The 21,376-nt window shown below is 37.8% G+C and overlaps 1 protein-coding gene across 7 annotated transcripts in view; it reads right to left on the minus strand.

The window, feature by feature from the left end:
* Positions 1-5,874: 5,874 nt before the first annotated feature.
* KLHL15 (kelch like family member 15) overlaps positions 5,875-21,376 on the minus strand; it is a 33,454-nt gene continuing 17,952 nt past the window's right edge. For all 7 annotated transcript variants that reach the window (XM_019626527.1, XM_019626529.1, XM_019626523.1 and 4 more), the window contains one exon: positions 5,875-9,633. In XM_019626527.1, the coding sequence (XP_019482072.1) occupies positions 8,521-9,633 (1,113 nt within the window). In that variant the 3' untranslated portion in view covers positions 5,875-8,520. The remainder of the gene's footprint in view (positions 9,634-21,376) is intronic.

Here is a 21,376-nt window from a genome sequence, read left to right on the forward strand (position 1 = left end):
GTGCGTTGGTTAAGAACTGGCTTGCGATGCCAGAGGGCCCCGGTTCGGAGCCCACATATGGGGGCCAGTGACACTGCCCTCTACAGCAAGATGCTGAACAACAGCTCGACCTGGAGCTGGGCTGCCGTGGGCTGCAGTCCCCTGCTGCAGTGGGCTGCCATGGGCTACCATGTGTAGCCAGCAGCCAGCGTGAGCGGCTGTCCAGAGGCTGGTGACTGATCTGCCTTGCCTGGGAAGAGCGCAATGATGGTGCCAACTTGGGCCAGTGAAGCAACGTCCTCTACAACTAGACTGAAGAACAAAAGGGCAGCAACTTGTCTGTTCCCCTTCCCCCAATTCCCCAGCTCTGTTCCCATCCCCCAATTTCCCAATAAAAAAAAATCTAAAAAATATATATTTTCAAAGAAACTTTAATGACTTGTGAAATTGTTTCTAATAAAATTTTATGTGAAATACAGAATACAAAACTACAATTATATGACTCTCCATAACACTCTGATCCCTCAGGGGGTTTTCTATTGACTCCTTATATTCCTGGGTATGGGTCACACTTTCCTGTTTCTTTGCATGTCTTGTAATTTTTTTGTTGGAAACTTGACATTTTAGATAATATATTGTAGCAACTCTAGATTCTGTGTGGTTGCTTTTGCTATTTTTGGGGGGTGTTTGTTTAGTGGTTTGCCTGGACAAATTCTGTGGAGTCCATTGTCCCACTCACTACCCCTCTTCCCCACCCCAGTGTACAGCCACTGATGTCTCTGCTCAGTTTGAGTTTGAAATTCTTGTTATGTTTAAGCTTCGATGACCCGAATTCACCTGAGTCAGCACAGCTTGGTGGTCAGTCAATGACTGGTCATGTCAGACAAACACCTTGAGCCAGTGAGGCTTCCACCCTTTGCTAATGAATCTTTGTGGCCTGAAGGATGTATTGAGTTTGAGCACTTTCCAAATCTATTCCAGATTTTGTTTGGAAGGCCTCATATCCAGCCAGGGGCAGCTCCTTTGCTACAGCCCTCTTAGATCTCCCCTTAGGTGCACACAGCGTCGTCCATGAGCACAGCCTTCCAGACCACTAGGGATAAAGTAGGCTGTCTTATCCCTAAGATCTGTTAGATCTCTGGCTGGTCTGTCTGCCAGTCTATTGCTAAACCCAATCACTATTGAGACCTCAGGCTAGCTAGTGTCGGCCACGACAACTTATGGGATTGTCCACACTCCACTCCAAATAAAGGCCGGCCCCTCCGATGGCCCTGGTAGAACTTCTGTGCCACAGAGCTGGAGGAAGGGGAGCTGGGATGGGAAAAGCCCCAGGCAAAAATATCAGTTCTTAGTGAGGTTTAGTATCTTTTCTTGAACAAACGCTTCTCAATTTGTTTGTATGCCTTTGGTCAATTTCCAGTCTTGACATTTTTTTTTAAGTTTGTTCAGTTCTATCATTGCTTTTTAGGGGGAGAGGATTTGCTGAGCTCCTTCCTTGGCTATTCTGGAAGTCCTGCTCCTTAAACCATACAAGTTGTAGGAATAATTACACAAATTCACCCTACCCCTGGGGAGAGCTGGGACCTTCCTTGGGCTGTGAAATCCTCAGGGTAAGTCACCTTGGCAAAATGTTGACTTCAGCCTGGAAACTAACTGGACCTACAGGAAGAAGTCCTATTTCGTAGACCAGAACCTGAATTAGGAGTTCTCTGTACTTGTTTTCTTTCACTTATTCCTTAGCCTGGCTTTTTCAAGGACATTCATGGATCACATATAGTCCATGAAAAAAGCTCAGTGGTCAAATGTTTGGTTTACATTGAGCTCAACAAAATCCAAATGAGTTCACATCAGGACATCTCAATCCTTTAATATGCTGTTCATTGAGATTCTCTAAGAAAAAGAAATTTTATGTGTTTCTCCATGTTGTGACCACCGAATACTTTTTTCTGCCACAGACCATTTCATGGGATTAATGATCTGCCTTTGGTCTGTTTCACTTGAGATTTTCAGCCTGGATCACAAATGCTGAGATTTTCAGGGAAGAAGTATCTGTTGACAACTGTGATAGTGATATGCATCAACCTTCTAGACATGGGAGCAGTCAGTGGTAGTGGAAATGAATGGAGGGAAATTCCTTAGGGAGGTCAAGTTTGGCAGACAATCAAGCTCTCTAATACAGCTGCCCCTCCTCACCAGGAGCATTTCATTGGTGACCTTCCAAGTTTCTGGGTTCTATTTTTATTAAGGAGGGCTTACCATGTGCCAGACGTTAAGTCATACTCTTAGAAAATAAAGACACAGTATCTGCCCTCAAGGAGTATAGTTAAGGATGTGACAGAGAAAACAGTTGTAGTCAAATGTCAGAGGAGGTGCAGGTCTAAGTGTCCACAAGGTGCTGTGGTTAAGACCAAGGGCCGTTAACCTGCTCTGAAGGGTTCAAGAAGACTTGCAAGAGGGCATGATGCCCAGGCTGGTTTTTGGAGGCCAAGAAAGGCTTAGCCAGGAAAGGAAGAGGGGAAGAGCATGTACAAAGGCAGAGAGGCCAGGGAAAACATGGTATACTCAGGGAATTCCAAGTAGCTTGCAAAACTAGAATATTGGATATGAAAGTGACTGAACAGGTATAAAGGGAGCAGGAACACGAAGGGCCTTGTGTGGTAGGCTAGGGAGTTTGGATCTTATTCTCAAGGTGAAGGGGGATTATTAAAGGCTCTTGAATCTCAGGCTTAGATTTCCCTTTTGAAAGCTCCCTATGGCAGCAGTGTAGAAAATGGATTGTGCAGGTAGAAGATCAGAAAGAAAGCTTTAGGAGGCCAGCAAGAATGACAAGGGCCTAAACAAGGGCAGTATAGATGGAGAGGAGAGGGCAAGTGCGAGTTCAAACTGACAGGGCTGGATTAACCCAGATGTTGGGGTGAGGGGGCAGAGGTATTGGTAGGCAATCCCAGGCAATGGTCGAGCCATACCATAATACGGGGGATACAGGACAAGAGGCAGGGTTTGGGGAAGGAGATAATATATTCAGGTTTGCACTTGTTCAGTTTGAAATTCTGATAAAACATGTGCGAGATGTTCAGGAGATGGTTGGAACTCTGGGTTGAGAAATACAGGTATCTATTAGAATAAAGAGTGTAGGTGGGGCTGGCTGAGTGGCTCAGTTGGTTAAGAGCTTGCTCAAGAGTGTGAGCTCTGAGCAACAGCAGTTCGCGTCCCGGCCCAAGCTGAACAGCGGCTGAGCTGCCAACAGGCAGCAGAATGGCTCAGCTTAAAAAAAAGAGTGTAGGTGACGCCATAGGTGTGGACGAGATTAGGTAGAGAGTATGTAGACTGAGAAGCAGAGACAAAACCCCTAGGGAACTAGTTATCTTCCTCTTCCGAATGCCTATAGCATCTGTAACTCACATGGAATTTGTCACATGCCGCAATACACATTTAGAGCTCAGTGCTATGTGTGTACAAAGAGTATCATGCAAGATAGGGCAGTACAAACAGAAATAAAAGAAGGTTCTTTCATCCCAGGAGACTATGATCTAGTTGTGGAGAAAGAATTATACCCAACTATTATGCAAAATGAAATGATATAAGAGCTATAAATGTGCTGAGTGTAGAAGAGACAATTAATTCAAAAGGAGAGAACAGGTTGCAGGAGGGGAGGAGACATTTGAGTTGGGCCTTGTAAAATTCTGCTAGCAGGGAAGGGGAAAGAAAGCAAGTAATTTGAGGCTGGAAGTTAACGCACGAAGACCACAACAGAACGGAGTGGAGGAAGTGACAGAGAGAAAGAGGCTGGAAAGGTGGCTTGGGGCCAGGATCCAGGGAATCCTGTCGAGGGCTCTCAGGAGTCCATTTTAAAGGAGGCACACACCTGACTATGTATGTCCAAGTGCCTGCGACGTAGCAGTCATTCCTGCCTACTCCCTAATTTCAGAAATGCCTTTAAGAACAAAGAGTAAAAAATTCTAAAGGAAATCTAAAAATCACCAAACTAAGGCATGAGGCTTATAAATGTGCTCTCTCAATTCTGTATTTCCATCCTGCAAAACTGTGTTAGTGGAACTTTAATTACTTGGCTTCATTATAAAATTTCCATTGCATGTAAGTGTAAACAATTTCACTCTAATGCTCTCATTTGAATCTGTGGCTGAAAGCATCAGGAGAAATCACATTTTTGTGGCACTTCCTTGGCACGTTGAAGGAAAACAGAATGAAGACTGCTAATCAAGTCATGAGTGACTTCGAAAGTAATGGATTATATAAAGATAGTAAATAATAAGAGATAAAGAATTATATTTTAAAGATTAAAAATATTTTATTTAAACTTTTCTTCATAAACACTTTTAACATTTTTTTTCAATTTAAAAACAGAATGGATAGCATAAACATGTTTGAATAGATTATATTCACGGCTTGGGAAAAATTACCTGACAAAAATGTAAAGGCTTTCAAAACAGGTATAAAAGGCAAACCTTAAATTAGTCTAAGATTTTTAATCGGCCCTAGGATTATTTGACTACTGGCCCAAAATGTACCTAAAGGTCAAAATATTTTTCTATAGACAAAGTATGCCCAAGAGGTATAGGGCATATACAAGTTAGGTAGAAAATAGCCTCTCTGATCACCTCACTGGAACATTCCTTCAGAAAGCAAACTCCTAATCCTTACTGATATACTGATTAATAGGGGTTTTAATGTAGTTGTTCCCAAAGGTGTAAAAAAGAAAATCCAAGAATATTAACGGGGAACAAACAAAGCTGATGGCATTCTCTCAATGTTACTCGTGTAATATTGAAGTTATACTGGTATCCTGAAAGAATATGACTCCCATGAGTTTACCTATTCTGGTCTATGTCTATTGAATATTTGACTTTATAAACTCTCGATAAATTTTTCAGGACTTTCATTTTTAAGATAAATCTCTTTTTAGAAGATATTTATTCCCAAACCAACTCTAATCCGATTAAACAAACATATGTATGATCCTAAAAATGTTCTGAGTACAAAAAAAAATCAAAAATGTATAATAGGCAAAAAAGAAAAATGGCACTAGCAGTTTTACTGCCATATAGCCCTCAATTATATCTAATTTACACTATTATCTATGTTGTATTTTACTTTAGTCTAAAACTTTAAATTATGTATTCTCAAAAGAGCTAGTCTTTTTTGAGAGATAGCTTATAAACTGAAATAACAATTTATATTATAAACTGAAATGTTATGACCTACCACCACATATACATATATAAAAATAGTCCCACTGAACGTTTGACATGTTTAGATTATGCAGCTCAAATAATTTGTTATAAAATATTTTAAAGCTTAGTTTCATGTAATTAAGACAAAACTCTCCATTTTTACCACTTCTCCCCACAAAAATGTGTGTGTCCTTTACTATGACTCGAGCGGGCTTCCCAGAATGAGGTGTCCAAAGGTGCTGCTTTAGAAAAGGTAAGTGAAGGGCTCAGTCAATATTTCACAAATTATAGTAACACTCACACAGAGCAGAGTAATGAGGACACAGAGAAAGCTGTCTCAAGAAAAGCTAATAATTCTATTAAGCTTTGCTTTTCAAAAACCAGTAGTATTTCTTTCAATACAAAACCTTCAATGGGAGAATTTTGAATTTTATGTAAAGGTTGTAGTGCAAGGATTTTCTTTAAGCAGATTAAAATCAAAACTTAGGTCAAAGACATGGAAGAGAACAAACATTCCTAATTAAGATGCAATTAACGAAGATCAGCTATTTTTATAAAGTCTGGCATTTAAAATGTAAAGTGAAAATTAACACACAAAGATCACAACAGTTGCACTTTATAGTTTCAAATCTCTTACTGAATTTTTAAAAAACTATTTTGAACACATAACAATGTATATAAACAAAAATGGTTCCAAATGAAGCACACAAAAAATAAAGTTGAAAAAAAAAAACTATGAAAAAATTTTCCATAGTTTAGTATAACAAAAATAAATCTCTTTCAGCAATTAAACCATGGTTTGAAAAGGGAATGTATGTTAATCATGGATTTAAAGGAACCTTAAATTGGTGCTACATATAAACAGAAATTTCTCATATATTCGTGAAGAACCCAAGCAAGAGCAACTATTCTTAAAGCTCAAACCTGATTACTGCTAACATCAGGTCAGACGTGGCTTATGTGTGGTCTTATGTGTGGTCTTATGTGTGAGCTGAACCCAGTTAGTTCAAGTTAAGATTTCACAAATTTCTCAAAACATGAACTTTGAGCTTGGCCTTGTATCTTTAGAAGACCAAGAATTTCAATTGTTTGCCCAGATCTTCCCTTAACTAGGGCTGTGAAGTCCTATCTAAGCAATTCAAGAGAACCACCACTGGAGTGTAAAAGCTTGCTAGGGGTACCCTGTCTCGGTCTTTTCCAGCGAAAGACAACCACAAGGAAAATAATGAAGACGTTATTGTTATTTTCTTTAAAGTAAGACAGCACAACATACAAAACACTAAACCAACTAATATATTAGAAAAAGAATTAAATGACTAACCTAATCCTAGTTTTCCAAAGTAAAATGATTAGAAATGATTTCTAAAATGTAGAAAAAGACTTTTACCCATATTACCCATATGGGACATAGTATCGAATTTCACTTTTCAAAACAAAGTAAATGTTAGAATCATTTAATAAAAATTTAAGTCTCATATACAAAAGAAAATTATTAACTTGATTTCTAAAACCAATGCCAATGTTTCTCTTTTTCAAAAACTACTGTGTACCTGACTGTTTCTTAAACTCAAACACCTCCAGTTTTGGAGTTTTAAAATCAGGTGTGTGTTTTTCATAGTTGTCTAATGTAACTGCAAAAAAACAAAACAAAAGTCTTCACATTTCCATGACTTCACTTTTTCATTTTAAGTTCAGTGGTGCAGCAGCAAAAAAAAAAAAAAAAAAGTGAAACTAGAAAACTTCTACAACAGCCATACAGAAGGCATTGCAATATTGCACCGATATCCTAAGGTCTGGCAGGTTCTGCCAGTGTAGATCTAGTCTGTATCAGATATAGACTCTGCTCAGGAGAAAATGGCATCTATTTGAATGAGCCATTCCCTGGTTATTCTTAATTTTGTCAACTATGTTTTTTCCTTCAAGTTCAAAAAGAGTTGAAAGGTGCGGCTAATCCTAAAACACTTACTACAAATGCTTTTAAACAATTATTCTTGATCCATTTTGAACTTTGAGGTTACTGTCCTTCATGCTAGTAGCTTTCAGTAAATAAAACAAAAGGTGAGGGCTTACATGCCCAGTGCCGCTAAGTATTTTGTACTAAACAAACAAGTAGATATGACCAGTAAGATTATAATCCTACTCCTTACCTCTAAGTCAAAACTGAGCTCCAATTTTCCACAAGTTGCTACTTTCCATTCAATAACAGATGTAGCAGCCTTATTGAATGTAAAGAATGGGAGTTGCACTTACTTTTGGGGGCCTTTATTTAGGAGTCTGGTATTACCTAAATTCTCTTTAAAAGTGCTTGCACGCTGCAGGGGCCAGGGCTTGTCATATACCACTCCGATTCTCACTAAAAACAGGGCAACGTTAAACAAACTGCAAAGAAAAACATTTTCAACAAGACAGACATCGATAAGGAACACTAACGTTAACTTTGGAAAAGAAAATATAAAATGTTAGTTTTCATAAATCCATACATGTTTCAGGAATATAAGGAGTTCAAATATTACTGAGTCAGTATGGACTGAAGATAGGCTACTCTGATACCAAATGAGGACTCCAGTTATTATAACTTTCTAAAAATGTTAATACATGAAAAGACATTACATCTAAAATTCAACAAGTATGGCAAACCGTGTGTGCAAGTGCACTAGCTTAAAAATATAGAATCCTAACCACGCACAAAAGGGGATGTGCCTTATATAGTCATAAGACGTATGCAAGTATGGATATGCTTTCACTAACACAATGCAGATAAGAGAAGGCAGCTTAGAAATAGTGTTTTGAATATAAAAAGTTAATTTTGTAGAAAATTTATATTTTTGCATTTTCAGCAAAAAGCCATGCAAAAAAGGTCAAGAGTTTTAAACAATAAAACCAAAAGGTCTAACGGACTGAAATACACTGAAATAAATGTTCAAAAAAGATTTCAGATATAGACTCTACTTCAGGAAAAAATGGCATCAATTTGAATGAGCCATTCCCTGGTTACTCTGAAATTACATCAAGTGACACTTATCAGGTCTTCTCTTAGAAGATGCACGACTCCTACACTGACATCTGAAAGAAACGTTTAAAGCATAAAATCAACTTCCCAGATAAGTGGATCATTCTATTAAACTGCTTCTGGAAGTAGTTTCAAGAGCTAGCGCTTAGAATTAACTTATTGCATGAGTTTGAGGCCACTAAAATGAAAAAAAAAAGGATGCTAGCACAGAATGAAAAATTTTTATGCTATTAGACCCATGGCTTTGATAGTAAAACTGGTGAGGTTTTTCTTTATGTGTTTTAGTTAACTACTTTGTCACAAACAAAATTTTTGTTTGGCTTTTTTTAGAGAAAGATGTCACTGGTTGCAACGTCTGACTTCATCCAGTATATATTCTGGAAAATGCAGGTTGCATACTTGTAAACCATCCAGCTTGCAGGGCATCCGCGGGTACTCATCTTCCTTCCATTTGTTTTCTTCTGGATCAAAAGTGAGAATGGAATCGCTGTAATGACCGTTGTAGCAAAGGCCTCCAAGAACCATTATTTGTTTGTCCAGCACAGTCACACCATGGCCACTTCTACCAATTGGCATGGATGCCAAGATGGTCCACTGATCAGTCTCTGGGTTGTACACTTCTGTGGAAGGGCAGCCCTGAGATTCGAAAGAGGCCCTCAAGATCACACAGACACCACCAAAGACATAAAGCTTGCCGTTGTAAGAAATCATCTTGTGAAAGCATCTTGCGTAATTCATTTTGCTCTTATTCTCCCAGCAGTTGGTCACTACTTGGGTTCTCCTGGTCCGTTGCTCGATGGTTCCTTCTTTGCTGGGGTCAAACACGCACACTTGCTTGGAGGTGGAAGATGAGGTGATTCCACCGGTGATAAACAACTTGTTATTGAGCACTGTCCCCTCATGTCCATATTTGTTAACTGGATAAGGATCTACAAATTCCCATTTGTCATTGGTGATATCATATCTCTCTGTTGAATAGAAAGTCTCATCTCTGGTTCTGCCTGCTACAGCGTAAATGAACTTCCCAATAACACCAACTGCAAATTCTGAACGTGGTACAGACATGTCTGCCATCTGGAGCCAAGAGTTTTGTCTTGGGTCATACCTGAACACTTTGGAAGAAGCATGGAACTCGCCATCTGGGCCCAGTTCTTCCCCGCCCAACAAGAACACGAAGTTATTGACAATGGCAAGGCAGTCTGGGCGCAGAGGTACCTGGGGGCCCTCCAGTTCCCACCAGACTCTCGGTTTCTTTAAGAGAAGTATTTTACTGTTGACCATACTGTGTCCAATCATGCCTCGGAATACTGTTGTCTGCGGCTTGGCAGAGCGGATGCGGCTTGATTTCATATCCAACAAAGGCTGCTGGTGAATGTTCTGAAAGTAATGCAGTGCTTGGTCAACTTCATAGCGCAGCTGTCGGGAGTATCTATAGAATTCTGATGTCTTAACCTAAGAATACAAGTAAAAGAATTTAACCAAAAGAACATCACTGGCAAACAAAACATCAGCACTCACAAACAAGATCAGGGAAAGATTTTAGGCTCACTTTACTAAAACTGCTTTTATTTTATGAAGCTTTCATCGTATTTGTTTTCGTACTCTGTATTTGTCATATAACCTATGCACATTCCCAGGCTTTTTAAAGTAAACGAGCTGCTTTCCAGGCACAAGCTAAACTCCTCCCCCGAAATGTATTCATCACCTATTGTATGTCAGGCCTTGGGCTGTAAGTGTGGCTGTGAGGACAAACAGAGGTTTCACAGTAGAGAAAACCATGACCATGATTTTCTTAACCACAAGGAACACTGTAAGAACAGCCATGACTGAATAATTGGGGGAATGAAGTTAGTGAGTTAGTAGAAATTTAAATACACACAAAGTTCTCAGTAGGTTTTTGACACAAGGACTTGGTCTGATATCATCAACTCCTGTCATAATAATTCAATTGACAAGAAAAGGTCAATTTTTTTTTCCTTTTTTGTTTTTGGAGCTGGAACTACCTAATTAAGATGATTCCTAAGATCTTATGAAGCACTTTTAAGTGTTGTGCTAATGCTATGGGGAGATTAAAAAAAAATGTAAGGTGTCTGCTTCCTCAAAGAACTTAGAATATATCTGGGGAAATGAGAACAAATACACATTTACCAATAAGTACATGAGGCACTTGACGGGTAGTTATGAAGCCATACAGCAGCGCACCTGTGAGTGCTGTAGAACTTCACATCGAGAGCATATCCAACAGGCCCGAGCCACTCAAAGGATCCTTTGTGAAAGAGGTTAGGAAGTTGAAGACCGAGCGGGAAAAGCCTGAATCGTAATGATGAGGATGATAAGAGTCTTACATTTGGACGGTAGAAATTAGGTATTGTAGAGATAAAATCAGCAGAAGTACATGACTGATTTGAAGTAGGGATAGGGCCAAAAAGTGAGGACTCAAATGTGATGTGAGGATGCAGACGAGGTGATAAGGGAGAGTGGTGTTAATAAGGCGAATGGGAGAGACAAGCTGCTTTGAGACAGGTATCCTAGTTCACTGGTGATCAATTGGAGTTGCTGGTAGGATGGTGCGGTGGAAACGTCTAGGAGCCTGTTGGAAATCTGGGATGACAGCTTGGGAGGGGGTCAAACCAGGCGTATATATTTATGAACTTTCTTTCCTTCCTCTTCTCTTTCTTCTTCCCTCCTTCCTATCTTTCTCATTCACTCCCCACCTTAGTCCAAAATAGTATTTGAAAAAAGAAAGCACCACCATTTTTTAAGTATTTTGCTAACTGTATTTCAATATAATTGGTTTCCTTTGTAATCCCAAGTATTTTTTTATGCGTTTAAAAGCATTATTCTGAGAAGGGGTCCTTCTGCGGGTTTCATCAGACTAGCAGAGGGGTAAACGACACAAAAAAGGTTGAGAATTCCTTGTCTAGCTACATAAAAGAGAGAGAACCGACGTTACTGCACTGGGTGCTTTAAGTGTAATATCTCATGTTAAATTATTCCATGAGACAGCAATAACCATCCCTGTTTTCCTGATGAGAAAACTGAGGCTTAGAATGTTAAGTAACTTGCCCAAATTGTTTGCATGCCTGAAACTAGACCTGCGATCTACTGAACCAGGATAGTCTTGCTCCAAAGCTGAATCAATTTCCAGTATGTTAGAACACAGCTTCCATTACTCTTTAGACAACTCTTTAAATGACATACTCATTTATTAAAATACTTAACATGTTCACTGAATGATCCTAATGACCCCTTTCAAAGAAAAGGTAGTATAATTGTTCTTAATACAAAGAATCAATCATACGGATCACAATGAATGGGCATCCAACCCAATTATTCCTAGCAAAACAGTTAACTGGAAGAAAGACAATAATGGTAAACAATTAATTTCAATAAAGATAATATACTAAAGAAAAAAATGTAAGCTCTGAGATCTTATCCGTTGCTACTTTTACTTCACATATAAAAAGTTAAAGAACAAAGGAAACAAACTGAGCTTCAATCTCTTATGAGAAACAACGGCAATACTATACAGCCAATAAGGACATCATTGAATATTGATTAACATGGAATGATGTTCACAATATATTGCTTTTTAAAAGCAACAGTACTCTGGTATCCCAATTAAATAAAATTTTGTGCATGTTTGCTTGTGTCAATAGTGATTATTTTTGAAATTTCACACATTTTTGTAGCTTTTGTTTTTCATGTATCATATTTATAAAAAGAGGCTTGCCATTTTAAAAATAGGTCTCCTAAAACCATCAAAAGTAGATTTGATTAGTAAAAATGAGCATTTTTTTCATTCTCCATTCATTTCTTCTATGAATTGCCTAATAGTGTGACTCACCCATTTTCTCATCTTTTCCTTATTGATTTATAACAGCTAAAAGGCAATACCCTTGAAATCAACAAGAAACAAACCTCAAATTAAATATTTACGTGCCTACTGTGCACAGCCAGTGGTCTGAGAGCTACACAGATTTTGAAGTAATAGAATCTTGTCCAGCATAGTAATTAAGCACCACATCAAGCAGCACAGTATGGTGATTAAGAATCTGATTTAGGAAATATCCGACTTTGGCACTCACGAGCCTTTCGATCTTGGACAAGTAACTCAACATCCTCAAACCTGTTTCCTCATGTGTATCACTGGGTAACAGCACCTACACCTCCTAACCCTAAGGTAGGAAACGAGCAATATAATCAATCTACGTGAAAAGGACTTAGTATGGTGCCTGTCATGTGGCAGTGTACAAAAAATAATAGCAGTTACCAGCTATTATTACTGACCGGGAAACGTCTGTGGAAGTGTCACTCAGCTTAAGTCAATGCATCTGATGACGTGCTTTCAGTCTGTATAAAAATTCGGTCTTTCAGAAAGTAGAGAAGAAATGAGAGAAACTGTTACTTTGGATCTAAGTCTCACCAGGAAAACATAACTGGTAACATGCAAGTAGGAGGAAGCTTTAGAGAAAGCACCCGTGTTGTTTGGAGACCAAGAAAGAAAGGAAGGGAAATGCTGCACATATTGGATGGGCAGATTTCAAGTTTTCCAAAGGAAAATTAGGATCAATTCCAAGACCATAAACTGTGTAAAGAAGCTCAAGAAAGCTTGCAGGCTCTCAAAAGCATAATGCTGACTGCATAATTGCAAAACACACTGATGAGGGGAAGAAAAGGGGAAAGTATCTAAAAAATCTGATGTGCTACAGAGAGCTTTCTGGAATTCAGATGTTAAAAAACCACTCACAACAGATGGTAAAAAAAAAACAAACAGGCACATAAAACAAGTATTAGTGGAATGGAGCTGTAAGAATATTGTGAACAAGGCTAAAGCCCCAGGATGAACTGTGACTTTACGAAGTGCCAGATATTGAATAAATGGCATTTTAGAGGTTAAAGTAAAAAGAAGTAGAGGGAAAAGTGAAGCCCCCGCCCCCCGGGGGCCATGGGGCTTAATGTAATATTGACAAAGACAAACAGCCTTACTCCTATTTTATTTCCATTCTCAGCTAAGAATGTTTTATTCTTTCCAATCTGAAGATCAAATACAATGACTAAGAAGAAACTTAAATCCAAGATGGCTGAGAAAAAAAAGAAAAACCAGCTAGATATTCTCACCGAGTTCAAGTCATTTGATCTCACAAATCACATCCTGGGATCCTGAGAGGCTTCACAGATAAGGCTGCTTAATTGATTTCTGTAATCTGTGTGGAATCGTGAAGAATGGGAGAGGACTAGAAGCCAGACAGATTTCCCACCTACAGACTGGTTAGCTTGAGGATGATCCTGGATTGTTAAAAAAATAACTCTCACGAATAAAAAAAGCGCTACACACTAGGAGGCAGCACAGATGCACCAAGTGATGCCAAGACTGACCATTTCGGTTTAATTTTTGACGATATAACAGCACGGGTAGATAATGAGAGAACCTTTGATTTCAGCAAAGTAATCAACAAAGTCTAAGAAATGCTTGGTACCCATGAACCACCTGAAATTGCAGCAATAATTGTGTTAATGATTTGGGGGGTAGGGTGAGGTGTGAGAAGTCCACAGCTTTAACCAGATGCTCCAGGGAGCCATGAACTCCAAAAGCTTTAACTGACTCTATCCTCACTATAAACAATGTGATATGACAGCCTTAAGAGATAATAAAATCCTGGACTGAATTAAAAGAATAGACAACCCCACACTTTCCATTCGGGTGGAACCATAGCTACAATAAGACAGTGTTCCGTTCTATCGCTACACTTCAGACATCGACAAAGTGAACCATGTCTGGAGAAACATGGCAACTGTTTTCAGAACCAGTAAGTGGAAGTTAAGAGGAAGATCTTAGGCCAATAAAAAAAAACAATAAAATAAAAGCTTTGTAATTAGAACTGTCAAGATAATGGACATTCATTGCATGATACGTAAGACAACAAAAACTGGGAACAACTCAAGCACCTATCAACAGGACATCGGTTGAATAAACTCTGGTATATATCATATGCAGTAGTCATTAAAGAGTGAGGTTCACCCATATGCACTAGCAGACATTCAAAATGTCAAATGACAAAAACCGCACAACAGTCATATAATATTCTCAAACAATAAAACTGAACTGCTTCAGTCGGCAGTAGATGCAGGGGGAAACGTTATACGTGGACAACATACAGTTATCAATGAGCTTCTGGGAGACCCATCCTTTTTAGGTCCATGTAGGTCTATACTTACAGGGACTACAGTAAGAAAGGTATATAGATACATACTTTCCCAAGTCAGGGACTGTCTACCTCGAGTCCAGGTGTGACCACCTATCAGGAGCATGGGAGAGGGGTTCCAGCGTCACACGTGGACTAGGAGAATGGCCTCTACCGGCCTTCCACCTTCCAAGCCCAGGTTCTTGCAGATCTCATCAAGCTGGGCCAGCCTAACTGCTTTTCAGGCATTTTCCTGTCTTTCATTTCAAACCCAATCTTCTGGTCCCTTTGTCCTCTTCTTCATTCTATTCTGCTCTCTTGAAACCTGGGTTCCAAAGTACCCAAGACTCAACTCTATGTTCAAGTCCAAATCAAAGCTACATATCTGTATCCAGTCTGTTCTACCTCTAAGCCCCCGACAGTGCAAGTTGTGCCTTTTGAGATAGCTGGTTATACCATAAAAGATCTAACCAAAGAAATTTAGCTCCTCCTCTGCCAAGACCAGAAGTTCTAGATCTACCTTGCCCTTTTCCCAGAGCTATTTACCACTGCAAATTTTCCTCTAAAACCACACAATATCAATAAGCATAACTAGTTTCTTCTTTCATTATAGAAACAAGGAATGAATGCCTCTCTGATAATTCTGGACAAAGTAATCCAGATATACTCTGCTTTAAAACAGAAGGTGGAGGGCTGAAAACCTCCTATGTGAATGGAATCATTTAAAGTGCATTAATGAAGGGAGCTGTCCAAAAAGAAACATGCGGCTCATCTTTTCATAGAGAAGCCATTTCTCCCATCATTTGCTCCTCATGTAACAGTTTAACTATCTGTGTATATCAGTTGCTTTCGAAAGCAAGATACGGAAAGAATAACATTGCTTTCATGTTCTGAACTACTTTCCTTATCCTTTCATAGGATTAAAAAAGCTGTCTTGTTTTAAAACTTGGAAAGAATATATTCATTCTTTATCACTTTTCTTGCTTTGATACTTTGAAAAATTGTATTATGAAAGGCATTTTGTCTTATCCTAAATACAAAATGAAAGCATAGACTGCCTCTTAAAAATGGTGATCTGAACATTTTAAATTGGCCATTTCCTCCTTTAATCTTCTTTTAATGTAATTGTGTGCATGCACACACATATGCAGGTAGTTAAAAGGAGAAAATGTGAGAAATTAATCTTGAATGTGGTTCCTGTAAATACATATTAAGTCCAAGAAATAACAGCGAGGCATTGCCACTGAGCAAAAATTCCATGTTTCTCCCTTCACTGTCAAAATGTTACATAACCCATTTAGTAAATGTTTAAATTTAACCTTTAAAGGTAATTTGTAAATACACTCTTAATTTGGGGACAATTTTGAAAGTGGAACTGGCAATTAACTAAAATAGGCACTTCCACAGAGCTTACTACCACCTTTATTTAGTTAAAAATCTGCAATTTTAAATATCTACTAAAACTAGCTAGTCTAAAATTATTTTAGGCTTTCAGTCAGCCAATTGAAGATATCATCAGCTGTTTTACCTTTAAAAATGATTTGTAAATGCCCAGTATACTTACACTAAACCAAAAAAACCAAAATGCCTTTTATTAGTTTATCCATCAGTTGGGGGTGGGGGCGACACAGGGCAAGAATAATCCCTGAACTCAAGATTCCAGGTGTCAGGCCCTGGACAAGCCTCCAGTTTAGAGATTTCCCTTTATGAAACGAGTTAGTTGCATGAACAGACACCTCTCTGGCCCTTGCTACATCCGAAATGCTAGCCTAATTTTCAGAATGTTGAGTATAAGGTGTCATGTGAAAAGAAGACTGAGTCCTGGCTGTCAGTTTTTATCATTCCTTTCCCATGATCCAATCTCCTCAAAAGAAACATCCAGAAACAAAACAATTATCAATTATTATCATAGGGCTTTAGTGCAAAACAAATTATCTTTGGGAACTACAGCTACACTTGTTAAAATTCTGATATTCAGTAAAACACAGCGCAGTCTTTATATGTTGTGTTGCAAAAGCATCTACCCTGGTATGAGAAGTCTATTTATAAAACCATGCTCAAAACTGAAGCTAATATTGATTTATGTGAAACAAAATCATCACAAAAAAGCTAGCTGCAAAATGCCTTTAATTAATCCCTTGGTCCTGAAAAACTTGAGTTAATGACCAGGGATAAGGCTAGAAATAAAAAAATCAGTTCCTGTTAAGCACAAATCCTCTCAGTAATACTCTAATTGCAGTCAAATACCAAACGGTAGAGACAAATTTTAATAAGGGTTTACCCATTCTCGCTACTCCTAGCAGGCCAGTGTCTACAAACTTCACAAGTCAAATGACCAGAGTAAATGGGGGCGAGGGAGAAGCCCCCTCAGGACAATAATAAGAGTTTCAGCACAGTTCAGTTAGTCCTCTACCCCTTTAACATTTCTATAGAGTGAAAAATATTTAATTCAAGATAAATGTGCTTAGAAAGTCTAATTTCCTTCCAATCTTGATGCAATAGTAATAAAGTACCACTGGAAATTAAATATGAGTACACAAGCCTAAAAGGTAGAAAATAATGTAATTTTCAAAAAACCTTAAGAACATCTTATTACCTGATTATACTAATATTTAGCTAGTACAACTGAATTTTAGAATTCATAATTTAGGAGGAATTTTTTTCTATTTATGGAAATACTCTCAACCACATAAATAATTTATCTATAAATATGGTAGGGCAGAAAGAAAGCCAAATCAAAGATTTAATCCTAAAACTAACTTCTGAATGACCAAGGCTTACCTATGACACATGTCTTATAATAATATTTTCTGGGTAAACTTTTAAGTTGAGAGTTAAAACTATAAAGCATAAAATCTTAATATTTTCCCTTGTTCCTTCCCTGCTCCTATTCTTTTTCCAGTCATTTTCTGACTTCTCTGATCCTTTCCAATTTCTGCCTATCATTTGGTTTCTCTTTTTTCCAACTTATTAAAAAGGTTTTCTCCTTTTACAAGTTAGTATAGCTGTTTCCGTTCCATGTCATCCTTTTGCTCCATAGTTAATTTCCAATTCTATGTTTTTGTTTTCATCTCTTTTCTTCAAAAGGAAAAATCAGCAAGTAAGACTGAAGTTCTCTACTCTCATTTTCAATAGGTTCCTGCCTGCCTAATACACCCTCTGAGATAATCTTTCCCAGGGGATCTAACAGCAGTCCACACCCTAAATGCACTCTTCAGGAAACTGTGTACCTGGAGTGAATGCAAGTTCAAGGTAGAAAATAAAAGCACTCTACATCTATACATAAAAGGCAGAAGACTGGAGAGGAGAAAAACACCTTGGGTGATTTTTAAAGAACTGCACACATGTTAATTATAATCATCCAAGTCAATGGGCTGGGAGGAGTTGGCAAAAGGGAGACTGATGCAGAAAAATGCATTAAGTTAACTGAGGAAGTATGCTTAACCCACTGACCTAGTTTCCAACAGAAAACCTGCTAATCTGTGCCTTCATGCCAAGGGGCAAGTGAGCTGATTGTTAATTTAAGCAATTTCAAGTTTATAGCTGTACCAGTGCTATTTAATATATAAAGAGGGTTTTAAACTTTTTCAAAAACAACTCAAGCTTATTAGAAATTCTAATCAAATTTCACATTTGAACTCGGGGTTACTGCCCCTTTAAAATATATATTTATTGTCAAATACAGTACTGCTTATGTTTCTCATGTACTTCTAAAACTGTGAAGGTTAGAGGGAAATTTCTAGTTTTTCCTCTAGATTTGTCTGGCTGTTGCTCAAGTCATTAGAAATAAACTGTTTTTGAGTTTTTGGCTAAACTCTGGTAACAATACAGGTAATGGTTTGGTTGTTAAGACAGAAATTTTGGCTCAATCAAGTGCTAGATTATTCAAAACATGTTACAGCGCACAAGTGGAGGAATTCTGGAGGGTATAGCACCTACACTTTTCATAGATGTGTCCTTGCCCAAGCAAATTTCATTACCAAGTGGGTTGTACCTCAATGAACCAGACCGTCACACCACCCAAACATGGCATCATATTAAGAATAAATTTCCTTATGGGCCATGGTCCATTGTTAATGCTATATAAACCAACAATGTTGCTATTGAAAATATTTGGAAGATAATCAGTGTTTTGTGAAGACCAGTTCTGACAGCTACTACATTCTTACTAAGATATCTAAGGTATATATGGATGCTTAATTTGTAATCCTTGAATTCTACCAGTTTCAAGGTAAGTCCAGAACACCTTGTTCCCATTTTAAAAGTAGCTTTTAAGGCCACAAATTCTGCTCCTTAAGACATTTTTTTAAAGTGTTAGAAAGCTTTTCTGCAGCATTTTTACTCTGATCCCAGGATTAATTTTCACTAGTAATAGAGTTATCTTTTTTCAGTAGATGATCAAAACTATGTCAAAATTTTAAATATTCTCATAAAAAACTTTTATAAAATGTATATATGATTTGTTAAATCCAAATATATTCTCAGTGAAAGAGAATTAACATTCTTTTCTCATTAAAACATTAGCTTTGCTCTTTAAAAGTTATATAAATAAATCCAATGTGGGGGGATATGGTGAATTACAGTTAACAGATTAGGGGGGAAAAAATTACACTAGTGAGTCTGACTATTATGAGCTAGTTTATAAAACAAAATATTTGGAATAAAGCAGAATACAGCTGTATAATCTGTTTCCTTAATAAATAGCCAATGAAAAATCAACTGTAAAATCCTAAATACAAGCTGAACAAATGCACTGTTTTACCTTTACAGGATTTAGAATAGATTTTCTTTCCTTTTGAAAAATTGAGAGCTTTCATGATTGTCATTAATATAATTTCTAAGGGGATCACTAGTACCCTGACTCTTACCTTATGCATATTCATGATACTGAAGATGCCCTGGGTTCAAAAATATTAAAACGTCACTGAACTCAAGAATCAACATATAGCTATTTTAATGAATAATTTAACTAAATTTTGCAAAAAAAAATATTTTGTCCAAAAACTCAAGTATATAATGCATTTTGTCAAATACACATTTACTTCATAGAATACTTTTAATAAAGCAATTGGTTTTTTAAAAACCAAAGAGAGCAAAGTTTAAACTATTTAAATCTTCACATCACTGAAATTCAGAATAACAAATGTCAGGCCTTATCTCTGTTGGCAAAGACCATCGGAGCTAATAAAAATTACATGCCACAGATATTTGCATAAGTAAAAACTGAAATTGAAGTCTAGTTTTAAAACTGGGAATCCACTATAGACAAGATGAATCATAAAAACTCTTAAAAAACTATGTTAAAAGGACAAGATCCTTAAATTTATTTTCAGCTTTGATTATACAGTGAAGACCCCAAAATTGAACTTGCACATCTTTTTCCCACATCTTGTCCTTTTTTCAGTGCCACTGAATTTCTTAGGCTATATTTCATTCATGCCAACACCTTAGAAATTTCACAACTCTTATAACAACTTCCAAAACCACCCAAGCTGGGCCACAGGGTTAACTGCATGTTTCCTGCACCTCAGGGTCCTCTCTCTACTCGGGGCAGCTGTAATTGGAAGCCCTTGGACTGGGAGGCAGACAGACCCAGATTTCAGTCTGGGCAGAGCCAGCTGTTCTGGGATAAGACTCCTAACCTTTCCGAGCCTGTTTTCTTACCTATACAATGGAGGTGACCTGTAGAGTGTACCTATGTGTAGAACACTTGGTGCATGGCCTGGCACGTACAGTGTTCACATAAGTAGAATCACTGCCTCTAAGGAACTCAGGGAGGCAATTTGGAAGTCTTGGTCTGTGTTGTGATGGTTCCACCGAGTATTCAGTAGAAAAGTTAAGACAGTCTGTTTTCAGCTGGGGAGAAGATGCAGAAGAGGACTAGGGGAAAAGATGCTGCAGAAGAATAAGACCAAATATTTAAGCACAGCTAGAGGGCATGATTCAGGTCCCTGGAATCGGGGGTGGGGGTGGTGGGGGTGTCTATTCCTTGAGGAAAGGCAGAACACGCCCCCTTCCCTCATGATGAAGCTACTACTCAGGTCTGATGGTTACTACCAAAGGAAGAATTAAAATCTCCAAGGGTTCTTTCACCAAGCTTTGTTTAATCACTTTCCATTTTCCTGAGGCCATGGAAAGATCTGACAAAGAGATGCTATGGTCAAGTTATCTTCATCAGCTACTCCACAGGAACAGCTAGCTAGGTAGGTCAATTCATCTAACACTAAACTGTACAGAACACTTCTAAAGGCTGGGAATCCAGGAGAGGGGTTAAACGTGTGAGAAAGGCTGTTTATTGTATAAGTACTCAGAGCGTTCCTAATGAACAACTCACTCCTTGAACATCTAGAGCAGTGCTGTGCAACAGAAATATAATCTGAGCCACAAATGTAAGCTAAAGATGGCTCGCATTCTACTAACCACATTTTAAAAAGTAAAAGGGTGAAACTGATTTTAACATTTTATTTAACCCAATATATCCAAAATATCATCGAACATGTAAGCAATATAAAAATTAGTAATAAGGTAATTTACATCTATTTTGTCATTGTAATCTTTGAAATCTCAATTCAATTCAGACTTGTCACATTTCAAGTATTCAATAGCCACAAGTGGCGACCATATTGAACAGTGTAGTTCTAGAGTCATAGATATACATTAATTTTTGTATAAGAATGAATCTTTTAATTTTGACACTTTAGCTAGTTTTAATCCCAATAAATTGAATGGAAGGGATCTAAATTTTCTTTTAAAGGGAGGGAAATTTTATGAGTCTAAAAGAAACCATACAGAATAGTGTGAATAGAATTCTTGATGATTTTAGTCAGAGGATTGGGCTATTTAGCCTAATACAAAAAACAATGGTAAATTCTAAGTTTGATCAGGGTTGCTAAGTGGTTTTCTAAGACTCTCTCTAGCACTGCAACAGTTATTTTCCTGTGATTATTCCTGAAAAAAAAATGCTAAAAAGTAGATCTGTTAACAAAATCATAAGGACCAGAAGAACTAAG

Source organism: Hipposideros armiger, unplaced genomic scaffold (assembly GCF_001890085.2).
Source record: "Hipposideros armiger isolate ML-2016 unplaced genomic scaffold, ASM189008v1 scaffold_682, whole genome shotgun sequence".
NCBI classification, from domain to species: domain Eukaryota; kingdom Metazoa; phylum Chordata; class Mammalia; order Chiroptera; family Hipposideridae; genus Hipposideros; species Hipposideros armiger.